The sequence below is a fragment of the Podarcis erhardii genome (assembly GCF_964252035.2).
Source record: "Podarcis erhardii genome assembly, chromosome: 8".
Taxonomy (NCBI): Eukaryota; Metazoa; Chordata; class Lepidosauria; order Squamata; family Lacertidae; genus Podarcis; species Podarcis erhardii.
This window is the reverse complement of record NC_138499.1, coordinates 62200896-62216769: the sequence shown is the minus strand read 5'-3', so window position 1 is coordinate 62216769 and position 15874 is coordinate 62200896. Positions and strand designations below refer to the sequence as shown.

The window sequence follows — 15874 nt, the reverse complement described above, 5'->3', positions numbered from 1 at the left end:
GGCGCCGCAACCCCAGAGTCAGTCACTGTTAGGATATTTCCGTTCCACCTTAAAAGGGAGCAGGCTTTGTGAGTCACAGAGTCTGCGTATTTCCTGTTCACAGGAAGTTTGTTTTGTCTATTGCCTTGTTCTCTCTCTGTGCCTGAGACACCGAAGCAGGCAGTCATGTTTTTTTCTTTGTTCTGACCAACGCTGAATAAAGTTGTAAATAATGCTCTCCTGAGTGCATCTTTCGCTGTGTGAACTCTGATGATAGAGCGTGCACCAGTCCTTGGAATGTGGAAGGCTATTTCCGAGGCTTTTGTCGCTAATTGATTGATACTGCGTTTCTACGGGAGGTCGTTGGATCGTCCAGAGGCGACGTGGAACCATGATGGCCTTTGGACTCCCTGGCAGTATCCCAACAGTCACGACTGGACCTAACGGTCAGGGGTCGCTTTACCTTTACCTTTTTAAGCAACAAAATAAACCTCATATAGTATTAGAAGAGTCTGATATATTTGGAGAGTGCAATACTCAGCAGAGGATGGCTCAGTTGGTAGAGCAGGAGACTCTTAATTTCAGGGTCATGTTAGTAAAACAATTCTTTGAAGAGATTCTAACTGGAGGGCTAAATGAAACCTTTTCCAGACAAATTCTGGCTGGCAAATACTGCAGTATTTATTTTGAATTTGACCCAGCAGTGCTTAAGAAGTAAGCACTGTTTATTAGCAAGATGTTTCAAACCAGATCTATTTCAGCTTTTAATACAAGTAATATGGATATTTGGCAAAATGTCAAGATGTATGACTCCAAATCAAAAGGTGATCAAAGCAGAAGAAAAAGAAACTTGTTTCAGATTTACATTTGAAGCTGAATTTATCAAATTTGTACTTTTGCAAATAATAGAGAACCCAAACAGTCATTCTTTGAAATCCATACTTCCATCAGATTTTTGCAGTGCAATTCTCCAGTTAACCAATCTTTACAAAAAAGTACATATTAAGTAAAAGTGTACATAAAAATTAACATATTCATGAAAATAACATGTAAAAATGTGTCTGTTAGTTAAAGCTGTGTAGAAAAATGAGTTTATTAGGAGAAATTTGCACTAAAATGCTGGTGAATTTTCATAAGGATTAAAAAAAAAGAAAATTCACAATTTGCGCAGAAATGTATAGAATCAAATTTAAGATGGGAAAAATTAGAAACTGAATGAATCAAAATTGACAGATCCTTCCATCCCTAATAGCAGTAGAGAGATCTATTCCCCACAGATCACATACAGAGTGCATTATGGAAAGAGAATTTTCATGTTCCATAAATTATTGTTCTTCATTGCATGGATTTGCAATGATCACGTTTCACTCAGAACCCTAATTACAAGTGACTGATACGGCTAACCTTTAGCTTCAATTAAACATGGATGTATGTGAAGGAAAAGGTACACCAGGATGGCCAAATGGCTGACTGTCCTGACCTCAAGACACATTAGGCAGTGTGTCCATCCCATCAGCTAAATCCCTGTCCAACTCACACTCCATGTAAATTGATCTTCAGCTTTATTAACTTGAACACCAAAGAACTCAGAAATGCTAATGATAAATATTTAGCTGTAGAAGAAGGGTGAACCTGGCTGAGATCAAAGAGATGGCATATGGATGAGGTTGCAAGGCCAGAGCCTTCAGGTTACAACTCAGTGGTAAAAAACAAGATCAGAGAGAGGGTTTTTTTTTCCTCAGGAGAAATTATTTAATGGCATTAGATATTCGGCTTAGGAACAACCAACATGATTATAGGTACTAAGGCTTGATTAGTTGCTAAAGGATCAACAATGGGAAAACTAAAGCAGTTCTAAATACAGAGGGCAATATAACAAAAGTGACATTTCAACTTTTTAAATATTTGAGATCCATCTTGTCCAATACTATACTGTCTATGCTGATTAGCCAAATCTCTCCATGGTCTTAGGACATAGGCTTTTCCTGAAATTATTTTAAGTGACCGTGCCAGTAACTGGACCCTTGACTGTATGCATATAAAGCATGCACATTTCAATGAAACTATGGGACCTCCTTTTGGCAGCATCTAGTATGGCTGAAGCATAGAGAAGGCCTTTGTTTATAAGCTCAGCAGCATTCATGAGCTGGTTGCCAAAGGTAATCTAAGGACATGGTGGAATGATGAACCTGAAACTAGAGTACTTGGACTGACACAAGCAACTGTTATAAAACTGCTGTGAGCATTCATATAAATAAAAATGTGTGGATTGGGTTCAGATATTGCAGGGTTCTTAAATAAAATCAATGAAGTGCTGAAAACAATTAACTGAGAACCAAAAACTATTCTGGCGAAGATTAATGTGAAGCAAATCAAAGTGCAAGCAGCAGAAAACTGATAAATGTTCTGAACTAATATATTTCTCACCTACATTTTCATTTAATGTAACTGTGTTTAAAAATAGTTTTTCACCACCTCTGTGTAGTTGCTTTGGCCATAATCGCAGTGCACTATCCTTATTTCTTAAGAGGGGGGGGGGGGAAATCACAGGAACAAAAGATTCCCTTGAGAATACTGTCAAGCTTGAGTTCTGGAAGTATTTCAGCTGCCCAGTATCCACAAATTATTTCCACCAGGAATTTGATCCTAATCCTCAGTTCAACTACTGCAGCATAAGCAGAGGGTAGAGTTCAGTAGTTGAAGTGGTATCTTATGGAAACTAAGTAGGGTAGAATGATAAAAATCAGATTCCAGTTACTTCTGAAAGCTCATTCTGTTCTCCCCTGTTCCATGCTAATTTCCCAATATATTGCCTTAAGTTGAATGAGGCTGCTCTCTTAACCAGTAGAAAGTCGCAGAAAGCACTAGCTTTTTCTTTTTTCATCACCCTCTTCCTGAAGCATAGAAGAGCTTCAAAAACACTATTAGCATATATGCAGCATTTAATTGCACAAATGAAGACTTAAGTCCCACTTAACTGTGAGGGCAACACTTTAGCAGAGCCCTTTCCAGCTGCCACTTCCTGACGGGGAAAAGCTGCCCAGGATGGTCTTTTCCTCAAGTGCCCAGTAATTTCAAAGGAATACTAATTAAAATAAGTTAGAGTCAAGTGTTTAAAAAACATATATTTATTGGGAAAGTGAACATTTACCATACATAACCAGTATTCTTCTCCCCATCTCTCATTAGGTTCCCAAGTCCCGACTTAAAGGGGTTACATAACACTGTTTAAAGCTCCCCGCCTCCTTGAGCAAGACACTCTCAAGAGGGTCATTTGCCATGTAAAGAAAGGGCACATGATGAGATGCTATCTTACTCAATTTCCTCTCCATTTCACAAGCAGCAGCTAATGAAACAGAATGTGAGCCCAGAAACAAAGAGATGAAGGTTGACAGCAGCCAATAATAATAAGCATTTCCCCTTCCTCTCTTCCCTCCACGCACCCCCTGGGCTCTCCCCAAATCTGTTCCAGGAGGTTAAGGAAAATTCTAGAACAGATTTATTTATTTTTGTTGTGCTGGTGGGTAGAAGAGAATCCTTGCACTGATGGAACATTCACTTTAGCACTGAGCACCATGTTTGGGTCTTAGGATGCCTTTGTAAAATTTACAAGTGGATAAGTTAAGTAAGCAGAGAACTGGACACACATAAGTAGTCTTAGGGTGGCTGTGGACTGGCAACTCCTAGGGCTGCCCAGTTGCTCTTCCACTATGCCTCTTTTAAAAGGCATAGGAGTATCGCTCTAGTGATTTGCACCTGTGGAGATTGTACTGCTGTTGCATTCTGTCAGAGGGAGTGTGTATGTGTGTGTGAGAGAGAGAGTGAGATTTTTTTAATGTTCTGAAAAGAAAAGACGAACAGGGAAAACAGGAGGACAATCTGACTCTCGCTTGCTAGACTGAATAAAATGTCCTCAGGGGCTAAGAACCAAAGCTAAAACTGTAGGATCCCTGAGGCAAACATATTTCATGTCACATGGGCGGGCCCAACTGTCAGGACCTTTTGGGAATCTGTTCTGACAGAAATATGGTCTCCCAAGAGATCCTGTGATAACACTCTTTGTATAGCTGAAGAACATTACCAGTATATCTGAATAGGATTGTTTGTACTCAATAAAGTAGAACAATCAAAGTGTTCCATATAAATTTTGATGAACTATTAGATTCTTCTTCAAAAAAATTATGTGGGTTTGTAAGTAAATATGATTCTTTTATCTATGAATCCATTATATATTTATTTGTTTAGAATAATATTTATAATGGACGGGATTCACTTAATGAATCCCGGCAGCAGAAGCCAGCACAAGGTCTTCTGAGACTACAGTGAGACAATCGCACCATTCCTCCCTCTTTGTGCCTCCTCACAATTTCGTGTGTGTGTGTGTGTGTGTGTGAGAGAGAGAGAGAGAGAGAGAGAGAGTGTGTGTGTGTGTCTCAGAGGAACTACCAGAACAGCATGCAAGGTTAGGAGAGGGCTTATCATTCTGGCTGGCACTTGTGGAACAATCAGAACAGCATATACGTATATAAACACTATGAAAATTTACACCTGTGAAGAAAATGCAACTATTGTATTATACTCTTTCAACAACAAAAAGTCAGAATTTTTTGTGGTCTGAAGGAGAAACAAGCACGTGGAAAGCAAGACAATGGTTTTATCACATAATGTAAAAAGTGAATGAACAAAGCATGGATAGTATACAACGGCATTTCTCAAGCTATTTTCTGCAGAGCCCTGGAGTTCCACCAGTGGCATAGCGTGGGGGGTGCAAGGGGTGCCAGCCGCACCGGGCGCAACATTTTTGGGGGCGCACTCGGAGCTCTCTGCCCCTACCAGGCTGCGAAGGAAGGGACGAGGCTGCGCGCTCCCCAGCCCAGGCTCCTTGCGACGCTTCAAGCCCGGCAAGCTGCACCCTCTCGGCGGCGCGCTGCAGGTGCTTCCCCAATCCTGTCCGAGCACTAAGAGCAGGAAGTCGCCCTGCCGGCTCGGAGGAGGCAGCCCAGAAACGGGGCGGGAGAGCAGGACGCCGCCCCGCGCCACCTCGCCTCAGGCGCCGCCTTCTGCGCGCACACTCGCTTGCCGCTAGAAGCCCTGCGCGTCGCCCGGCATTGGCACGCGTTTGGGCGGGCTGCGGAGGGCGCGGGCGCTGCGTGCGCCCCAGGAGGCCGGCGAGGGCGGGAAAGCGGGCGGCTCGCTCCTCCCGCGCGCCCGAAGGGGCTTGTTTGGCGGTTCTCCCGGAGAAGGAAAGCACCGCATGAGCATAGCAGTGGAGGGTGAGTCTCAACTTTTCTGGATGAGGCTCTTGGAACGCGGCTCCGAGCGGGCGCGGCGAGGCTGCAAAGCAGCCGGAGAACTGACCTCGCGGAGATCGGAGAGCGCTGCGGCCTCAGAATTGAGGCTATGGAGCGGCACAGGGCAAGACTCTGGAGCCTTGGAGGTCCAGGACGCCACTCTGCCAAATAAGCCGCAGAAGGATCCCCAGGCGCAGGCGAACGTGCTCTGCTTTGCTCCACGCCGAAGCAAATGAAGGATTAGCTGTAATAAATTAACGATGGGTCCCTGTGAGACCATTGCTTCCGGAATATAATATAGCCAACTGCCTAAATTTATGTTTTCCCATGAATTACATTGATCTGGAGCTGGAGGGTTAGAATTTTTATTTTTCGTTTCGTTTACTAGGTTTTAAAACAGCTTAAGGTAGCCTTTCTCAACCTGTGGGTCCCCAGATGTTGTTAGACTACAACTCCCATCACCCCTAGCTAGCAAGGCCAGACCTCAGGGGTGGTGGGAGTTGTAGTCCAACAACATCTGGGTGGGGACCCACAGGTTGAGAACCACTGGCTTAAGGAATATTTGCACATCAGTCTGAAACTTCTTTAGGTTACAGCTTGACCTTGTGGATGTACAGCTTGGAACGGAGGTCCCCCTGTCCTCAGTGGGGTTTGGTCCCAAAGTGAGTGCACAACTTTAAAGAGAGCCAACACCAGGTGTGGGGCAGCCCTCAGGAAAGTGGTGGGGCCACAAGGTGCCATGAGAAGGCTGATGACACCCAGCTTTATTTCACCATCTGGTGAGATGGCTGAGGGGAAATAAACTGAGTTTGAATCTTGGCAGGATGGAGCTACTAGGGGTTGCTGGTTCTGGTGCTTGAGAATTGGACAGTTGACTGTCCTGAATGCAGCTGCACTCCCATTTCTTTTTAAAAATTACATTTATATACTGCCTTTCACCCAACAAGCCCATAAAAACACAAATTGCCCAACATGATATTAATAAACAATACCCCCAAACTCATTTAAAAGGCTATGGATGGTTCAGTCAGCCAAAGGCCTGGCTGTAGAGCAACATTTTAAAGATATGTAACGAAAGTGCCAGGTGAGAATCCCTAAGAGCATTCCACAAAGGGAGCCACCACGGAAAAGGCCCATTCTCATGTTGCCATCCTATGGACCTCTCGTGGAGGGGGGAACTTGAAGGCCTCAAATGATGCTTGCAAGGTCCAGGTTAAGGGAAAGATGGACTCTGAGGTATTACAGTCCTGAGTCATTTAAGCACTCTGTTGTTGTTTTTTATAATAATTTTTATTGGTTTTACAACATGAAAAAAGAATAAACAAAACACAACACAAACAAACATAGCACGACTTCCCCATACCTCCCCTTCACTGCATCCTTGTTTTAAAATTTTTTAGCAATCCTTCATCCATTTTTATGTTTAATTTTCTTTAAAATTTTCTTAAACTTAAATTTTAACAGCTGTAATTCTCTGCATCATACCCCTTGACATCTTAGCATTCCGAAATTTTACAACAGTTCTTAAGATAAATTTTAAATTTTTTCCAGTCCTCTTCCACTGTCTCTCTCCTCTGGTCACGAATTCTGCCGGTCATCTCTGCCAGTCCCATAAATTCAGTCACCTTGGTCTGCCACAGTGGCGTAGCGTGGGGGGTGCAGGGGGGGCCGGCCGCACCGGGCGCAACATCTGGGGGTTAGGGGGCGCAAATCCACGGGTTAGGGGGCGCAAATCCATGGGTTAGGGGGCGCAAATTACTTGCCTTGCCCCGGGTGCTGATAACCCACGCTACGCCACTGAGTTCCACAAAGCAGTCCAAGTGGATCTGCAAAGAATGCAGCTGTAATTGCAGACAAGCATGCACAATGTGCGATTCTCATTGAGCTGCAGTCATGGGGATTAAATGCACCACTCAAACCATTGCCCTGGAGATCCCTTCCCTTTTCCTTCGCCCCTCACTGTGCTTTTCAAGGGCTGCATCACTAGCGGCCAGTGGGGTGGCATTGGTTACCTGGCCTCCAAAGGCCATGTTTCATTACTGGTTACAAGAGGGGAGGCAGTGGGGAGCTTAGCATGGTGAGAGGACAGCAGCAGGGCCAATCTGGTACTGCTGGCGCTGTGACCACTACCTCGCCATCTCAGCAGCTGGCAGTAACATAAAGCGCTGGAAAGCCAGGAAAGCCATGCTGCCCTGACCGCACCCCCTACTGGGTTAAATGTGCTGTTCAAACACTCTTCATGGGAATACATTGTCCCTCCTCTTAGCACCTTCCACTGGGCTGCAGCTTGATGGCAGGAGTTAAACATGCTGCTCCTTTAGGTGAAGAAGTATCTCTGATATAAGCCTAGGCCTTAAAGATCACAAACATAACAAAACAAAGGCATTTTCCATCAGAGACCAGGAGACGGAAACTTTCAATAACTTTGCTGCCAGAGTTGCTGCTTTTAGAGATTGCCACTCTCCTTTGCTGGCTCTTCCAGTGCTCAACTCCCTCCCCAATTTTCATTCAGTATTAATTTTATTAATTACGATCACTACATAAGGTGTTTGTAATATTGTTAAATTCAGAATAAAATTGATCTGAAAACACTATTTATTTTAAATCAGCATTATGTTGTTTGGTGCTGTTAGTAGTAGACATTTTAAAAGTTATTTTTAAAAGAATTTGCTGGAAAGGTTGCCCTGACATTTTGTTTGATGTGAAGGCTTATGCCACTGCAAAAAGTTTGAGAAGTACTAGTTTACAGTAATCGCCTAGGGTGGAAATATCCCTGATCCCTGAGTAAATCAGCCCAGCTCTTCAATAGCCCCATGAATTGCTACAATAGCCAGAAACCTCTTGGCTATGTTTCCCCAACATGCTCCAAACCCAGACCATTTTCTCACTCTATTCTCCGCATTCAAAGGGCAAAACTGTTTATTTCAGCCCTCTTTGCCACACTAGTTTGTTCCCACATTGGCAGAGCTCAAGTGTGATCTGCATTTCAAGCTGGCCTTGACTGCTCATTAATTAGCATTCCTTGCTAGTGTCTAAAAACTATGCCAAAGCTAAAGAGCTTTGTCTTGAAAGAACAAAACAGCATAGCTCATAAAACAATACGCACGTAGCATTCTTTAGAATAAGCCAAGGAGTCATGAAAGGATTTTTTTTCAAAACTGCTCTGGGGTTTGGTGCAGGAAGCTTTACTGGTGACATCATGGGAGCTGGCCAATTAGTGCTGTGTCTTCTGCTTGAAACCTGAAGATTGCCCCACTCCTTTTGAGCTCAATATTGGAGTGGAAGGGTACTTTGGAACTAAACTGACTGTGGGACTGTGGAAGTGTCCTGACTGCAGGAAAAATGTTAGACATCTCTTTGCTTTTTAAAACTTTTAAAGTTTTCTTTTTGAAGTTTCACAACTGCATTAGTCAGTGTGTGATTGCCACCCTCGAAATTCAGGAATCCCCATGCAGCTACTTTGTTTTGGCTTCCATGCTCTTGGAAGTCTAAGCCCAGAATAGTAAAGCCAGGGATTTGCCCTATTCTCAGGGGGAAGCAGAGGCTTGTAGAGCTGGCTTTATGCTCTGTGTAAACTGCAAGGGATTGCCTGGAGAGCAACAAAACAAGAGAACAAGGTTAATGCCAAATAAAAAAGGGTAACAGTCAACTAAGTCATACTCGTTTTCAGTGGATTTACTTGAAATATGGCTATCAAAAATCAGAAAGAATTCAGGGATACAAAAGAAGAAAAACAAAAGATGAGCATTGTTACCTTTTCTTTATATCTGAGTTTAGAGAAGTGCAAGTGGCCTATAATCTTAGGCAACAATAAGCAGAATTTAGCAGAACATGTGCACACAGATTCTGTCACATAATCTCAATTTAAAACAAACAGACAAACAAACAAACAAACAAACAAGCACACACACACACTCTACTCTAGTTTTACACTGCAACAGTATCTTGAAAATGTGAACTCTGATAGATATAAAAATATTCAGCTCACAAGGGGCTAAAGCAGATGCTTTTGGAGTCCAGTCTTCATAGCTGGCCGAAACGAAATGAAGAAATATTTAAATTGCATAATGCCCTCCGAGTGCATGACTCAGTACCAGCTCAGTGTTCTGCAGTGTTTATTAGTGAAAATCAGCAATAAACAATTACCAATTTAAATCAGGGTTTAGAAGCACATTAATTCCAAGTAGTTTAAAGTCAGTTTACAGTAATTAAAACTAGGACCACTGCCCCCCACTTCAAGCCACAGGGAGCTTCGTTTTCCTTAAGATCAGGTACTTTCCTGATTCTGCTCTGCCCTCTAGTGGTTTTTGCTATTACTATACCTCTCCAGAGGGACTTGCCTGTTTTATTGTGAAAGCAGGTATTAGGACCCATTTTCAAGCACTTCTCACATTGCGTGATAAAAGATGCAGTACAAGTGACTTAAGAGACTAATACTTTTTATTGCACTTTACAATGGCACACACTCTGGAAAGTTATTATAAACTGAGAAGATACAACATTGTTTTCCAATGTGCCACATTAGCAGCAGTTGCATTTGCAAAAAAACAAAAACCCAGCACAATGCTGCCTCACAAATGAAAGAAGTGTGCATGCACACGAAAGCTCATACCAAGACCTGACTTAGTTGGTCTTTAAGGTGCTACTGGAAGGAATTTGTTTTGTTTTCACAAATGAAGGGTACTGCAGTGTGGATTACACCCTAATCCTCTGGCCTGTGATATAGGATAATACTGGTTTATTTCATAAAAGTAATTTAATGACTTCTGAGATAAAGTATGTGAAATAAAACTTTGAACAGCTGAGGCTGGTTCATGAAAGCAGAGTATTACAGTATTATTAGAATTATTATTATTATACTGTACTGTGTTTATATGCCAAATATTCTTCAAAATTGTATGTTTGTGCAAACCCATATATTCCACCCCCCACCCCCATGTTGATGAAGGGTAAACTCTATCAAATAGTCTGATACTCTCCTCTGCTATACGGGCTGGGAAACTTATGCCTGAAACCCTGGAGAGCAAGCGGCCAAAGGTATGAATACTACATGGTTTCGTTTTAATCTGTCAGAGAGCTGCAACAAGATGAATACTACTGAATATTTAGGCTAGACATAAAAACAAAACCAGTAAACGGTATAACGCCTCCCCATCAAACGGCTCTAATTAATAGCATCTGCCACCGTTTATGCCCTTCAGCCAATCCTAGCATCAGTCCTACGACGTCGATTTTCTATGCGCACGCCTAAAACGACTCAGTCACGCGCGCCTGTTCATTCAATTGCGATAAATACCGTGACGCTGCGGGTTAAAGTAAGACCGAGTCACGTGCGCGTGATGTGAAAGAGATCGCTCTATCTCGCCGACAGAGCTATAAAACTGTTGAGTGACACGTAGCCTCAACTTCTGAATTCTTCACTGGGGTCTTCCTCCCTCTCCACTTCTTCGCTGAGACAGCTGAAACGTATTATTGGGACTGGAATCTTCGCATAAACAAGCAAACAAGATTTCCCACACAAACAAGAGCCGAATTTGAAACAGCAGGAACGTCACTCTTCGACTGCTTTTATGGGGCGGGGGGGGGGGGAGATCGGAGGGAACCACCCTATGCAGTGGGGCCCTGTGAAAGCTCGTGCAATATTATAATTAACAAGCAGCAACAGCAGCAAAGATAATACTACTAATATCTCTTCTATGCCACTTTATATTTTTAAGGGAAAAAACCCTCAAAGCGGTTTACATTAAAACATCATATAAAACAGCCAGGAAAAAAATACAAAGAAAGTAAAATATAAAGTATACATCCATTTAGGGCAACATAACATCACTCCTGATTCTAAACTTGTCCATAGATTGGGGGGGGGCAGTTCTCACTTCCGTCCCGGGGAAGACGACTTCTCTGATGGAAACCCGGAAACTCCCTATCCTGACAAGGCGACGCTTCACTCTCTATTTTTCTTTCATAGATACAGTATATATACCTATGTATATCTCTCTGCGACCCGAGCGGGCCTTCGTTTCTTTCCTTTTCTCCCCGGCGAGCGGTTGGTTTGGGCGGCTCGGGTGGGCGGGGCTTCTCTTGACAGGCACAGCGCGAGGAGGAACCGCGACGGTTGGGCTGTGTGGCCGTTGGGCCCCTTCGCGGGAAGCCCCGCCTCTCCCCCCTCCCCGCCGCGTCCCGCGCTTCTCCGGCTGCCGCAGTGGGGGGGCTCCGAGGAGTCCTCCTTCCCGCTTGTTGTGTCGCGCGGGCCGAGAGGGGGAGGGAGGGAGGAGAAGATGTTCGAGAGCCTGCGCGAGCGGCTGCTGAGCGTCCAGCAGGATTTGACCTCGGGGTGAGTGAACTGCCGCCTCCGCTGCCGCGATAAAGTTCCTGAAAGTCCCTGAGGGGCTGAGGGAAGGGAGAGCCGGCGTGCGGGGCGGGTTGCTGGCGGAGTAAGGGGCTGCCCTTCGGGGCTCCGCTGACGAGGGACGCGCCGTGGGGCGTTGAGGGTTTGCCGCGGAAAGTTGCGGTTAAAAAGCCCCCTAGGACGGAGGCGACTTTTGAGGTACTTTGGGAATGAGCCCCGTGGCGGAATTCACTGGAATTTACTTCGGAGTAAATTCGGAGTAAACGCGCGTCGTGGGGCGGTGTAAGAAGTGCGTTTGCGTTTGTGGGCAGATTGCCTGGTAACTACCGACACCAGATGCGTGTTGTGAGGATGGGGCGAGTGGCGTGTCCCGCCTCGGGTTTTCTTCTTTCTAATACGCTGCCGCAAATAGCACCAGGGGTGCTGCACGAAAACCACGCGCTGTCAATTAGTTCTTGGCTACTTTAGTGCTGAATAAGAGTCACTTCCCATGTCCCGCCTTCCTTCCCAATGTTGCTAAATGAACTTTGGACTTGGTAATTCGGTGTTGTTAAAAAAAATAAATCACTCAGGCTGCTTATCACCTGATCGTGCGGTGGTTGTTTTTTTTTTTTTTTTAAAGGGATTGGAGCTTTTGCTAGGTTGCAACTGATTGCTATCCTATCAGAGTACTTCCAGTAGCACCTTAAAGACCAACTAAGTTAGTTCTAGGTATGAGCTTTCGTGTGCATGCACACTTCTTCAGATACCTAAAAAGTACAGAACGCTGATCAGATGTTTGAGCAGCTTCTTAGAGAAAGTGCTGCATAGTTTTCTTGCATATTCAGTGGGATACGTGGATTGTAGAGGGTTCTTAATTCTAAGACCCTTGGGTATAATGTCCAGGTTCTTGCATTTAGTAAGAAAGAAGATATCAGTCTGTACCTGTGCAAGTTTCTTGGTGAGGTTGATGGACTTCCATTTCATGCGGCTCAATGTGGTGCCTTCCATAGTTCCAGTTACAGATAGGTAGCCGTGTTGGTCTGCCATAGTCAAAACAAAAAATTCCTTCCAGTAGCACCTTAAAGACCAACTAAGTTAGTTCTAGGTATGAGCTTTTGTGTGCATGCACACTTCTTCAGATACCGAAAGCTCATACCTAGAACTACTGTAACTTAGTTGGTCTTTAAGGTGCTACTGGAAGGAATTTTTTGTTTTGACTATGGCAGACCAACACGGCTACCTATCTGTAACTGGAACTATCAGAGTACATTACTTGTAAGGTAAGCTCGTTTTGGAACAAGAGCCCAACCAATAGGACCCCTTTTCTTTTTAAAAAAATGCATTATATATATATATATATATATATATATATATATACACACAGAGAGAGAGAGAGAGTATATAAAAGTTAATGATAAAGGTTTGGGACTCACACTTTGTACTCCTCCACCTTCCAGTCCCCAGTTCGTGTGATTTTATTGGCCTGCTTTTTAAAAACGCTGATATAAGATACAGTACTAGTTTCCAATTGTGCTGCTTATAAGGGCTGTTTTCGATGTTACCAGGGGAGCCCCTGTTCATTTGGGCGAATGGGGCACTGCACCACCAGTCTCAGTCTGTCCTCGTTCCCACCTGTCTCCCTCTTACTTCCAATCAGGCCAAGGGGTAGCACTGCCTGTCAGCTTCTTCCTCTGCAGTCTCAGTGTTGCCCTTGGGGAACACATGGGGGGGGGGGGAGGATATTGTTAATAGGCTCTGCCAGGCATTGACTGTAGTTCCACCTACTGTTGGTCTCCTGCAGTGGCAGAGTGTATGCCTGCGCTGCCCAGGGCAGGTGCGGGAGTGCACCTCTGTGGGGGGCAGAGGGTGCCCTACCAGGCGCCACAGTCCGAGGAAGGATAGGGCTGGGGAAGCTGCCGCCCACTCTCCTCCTGCTCTTCACCACTGGGTCAGGCCTATCCCGGCGGCAGAGCTGCCGCAACCAGGCACAAGGTGCGCTTTGGCCGAGGAGGGTGGGCAGCATCATTGCCACCTACACTCCTGCTCTCTGCTGCCTGATCAAGCCTGACCTGGCAGTGGAGCTGCTGTGGCTGGGCGCAAGGTGCTCTGCGGCTGAGAAGGGTGGGTGGCATTGTTGCTGCCCACTCTCTTGCTCTTTGCCGCCGGGTCAGATATGACCTGGCGACAGAGTCGCTGTGGCTGGACGCATCGTAGCTCTCTGTTGCTGGGTCAGACGTGACCCAGTGGCGGAGCTGCTGCGGCCAGGTGCAAGGTGCACCGTGGCCAAGGAAGCTAGGCGGCAGCATTGCCACCCATTCTCATGCTTTCCTCCCCTGGGTCAGACCTGACCCAGGAGTGGAGCTACGGCCAGGCTCAGCTTCTCACTCAAAGGGGACTGCTGTGGGGGTACCTGTTTGCATCCCCTCACAAAATTACACCTGGGGCCATGGACTCCCCCCACGCCATGCCTCTGGTCTCCTGATCTCTGCCTTACCAGAACCAGTGAGCACCACCAGTTACCACTCTTCTTGTTCATATGTGGAATCAAGCTATGTTCTTGTTGACTTTGAAGTATAATGAGAAAGTTGGAGTATGCATGCTAGTATACCCAGGCCTGAGTCATTAGTGTGCCTGGGTACATTACAATGATTGATTCACTAATGGCTAGCATGAATATTTTCACCAAGCTTATAATGTGACAGGCCCGAAGAATGGCAGACCAAGGTGACTGAATTTATGGGGTTGGCGGAGATGACCGGCAGAATTCGAGACCAGAGGAGAAAGTCGGTGGAAGAGGACTGGGAAAAATTTAAAATTTATCTTAAGGACGTTTGTAATATTATGGAATGCTAAGATGTCAAGGGATTAGACACAAGGAATTACAGTTGTAAAATTTGAGTTTGATAAACTTTAATAAGAATTATATTTAAGAATTGGATGAAAGAATGCTAAAAAAATTGATAAAATAAGGATGCAGCGAAGGGGAGGTTTGGGGAAGTCAGGTTATATTTTTTGTTTGTATTTTTGTTTGTTGAAAATTAATAAAAATTATTTTTTAAAAAAAATATAATGTGACAGGCCCTCTTTCATGGGCATAGCCAGGATGGGGGGCAAGCTTTATGTTAGGTAGGGCAGAACTGAGTTATCTGTGATATTATTTGGCAGTTAAGCATTTTTATTTATTTACTTTAAATTATTTACAGTCCTTCCCTGCTCCATGGTTTAAGATGACTAAGTGGCATGGAGTTATATGATACCAGAGAAATGGGGGGCTGGAGAAGTATCAAAATAGGTGGAGGAGCTGGACTGATCTATCCAGTGAGGTTTATAGGTGGCAGGAGAAATGCAGAAGAGGGGGGAAACAATAAACCTTAATAAATTGCCTTATTTTGAGTCTCACTGCTTTTCCTTTGTGTGTGTTTTAGGCTGAAGACCTTGAGCGACAAATCAAGAGAGGCTAAAATAAGCAAGCAGAGGTGCTGTTGGATATTCTTAAATCATGCTTTATAAAAATTGCATAAGCAAAATTCAATTTATTGCATGACGTTTACATGGCATAACAAATACTGTAGTCTGTTCTATTGAATACCATTAAGAAGCTTATATTAGCAGATTTTCTGTTGTTGTTTTTTTTGAAAATTTTCAGTATAAGTTGTATAATTGTTTATATTTGCAACAGCAATGTAAAAAAGGTATCTTTGTGATCTAAATATTAATTAGAAAAGTACTGTAGGACTTCAACACTTAACTAACACATTCTGTTATTTTTTATTACAGGACTATACAGTGTTCACCAGAGTTTTCTGCTGGATTACTCTTATTGAGCAGGTAAATTCTGTCATTTAAACTCCTGTTGAATTTCAGTTATTTATAATTCTTGTTTATTTTTCTAGAGGCATGGATGTAGTTAGTAAGGACTGTACTATACTGTAGCACTTTGCCTTGCTCCCCTTGTTTACTTCAATATTCAGTAGCAAAAAAATAATTATTTTTAAAAGTGTTTTCATTCATCCTATTGATACCTTAGTATGGTTAGCATTTGGTTATTTATATGGAGCTAAAGTAGAACAAAAAACTTAGTATGCATTTCTAAAAACATAAGTCCCATTGAGTTCAGTGGGGCTTGAGCACAAACACTATTGGTAGGGCAGCCTGGTTAAGCATGGCTAAGATGAAGATAGGGAAACCATACCCTTGTTTTTAAGGAAAATTAAGGATTTTTCATTCTTCCATGTTTTATTTGTGAATGTGTGGTTTGTTTCTGGCAATTCTT

At 43.9% G+C, this 15874-nt stretch overlaps 1 protein-coding gene and 1 long non-coding RNA gene across 5 annotated transcripts in view; one reads left to right on the top strand and one right to left on the bottom strand.

Moving 5' to 3' along the window:
- Positions 1-8404: 8404 nt before the first annotated feature.
- LOC309348371 lies at positions 8405-11354 on the bottom strand. 3 transcript variants are annotated; one of them, XR_014159361.1, is made up of 3 exons: positions 11254-11354; positions 9259-9376; positions 8405-8859 (listed from the first exon to the last, which is right to left on the bottom strand). It is a non-coding gene; the product is annotated as an uncharacterized lncRNA (long non-coding RNA). The 3 variants fall into 3 exon arrangements; XR_014159362.1 differs by lacking the exon at positions 9259-9376 and having other exon boundaries at positions 11254-11332; XR_014159363.1 differs by lacking the exon at positions 11254-11354 and having other exon boundaries at positions 9259-9650.
- Positions 11355-11394: 40 nt separating this feature from the next.
- Positions 11395-15874, top strand: part of DTNBP1 (dystrobrevin binding protein 1) — a 45514-nt gene continuing 41034 nt past the window's right edge. Inside the window, exons 1-3 of one of the 2 annotated variants that reach the window (XM_081873449.1) lie at positions 11395-11604; positions 15027-15077; positions 15379-15429. In XM_081873449.1, coding sequence (XP_081729575.1) covers positions 11549-11604; positions 15027-15077; positions 15379-15429 — 158 coding nt within the window. In that variant the 5' untranslated portion in view covers positions 11395-11548. Of the gene's footprint in view, positions 11605-15026; positions 15078-15378; positions 15430-15874 lie in introns of those variants that run through there. The other variant, XM_081873450.1, reaches the window with a different exon arrangement.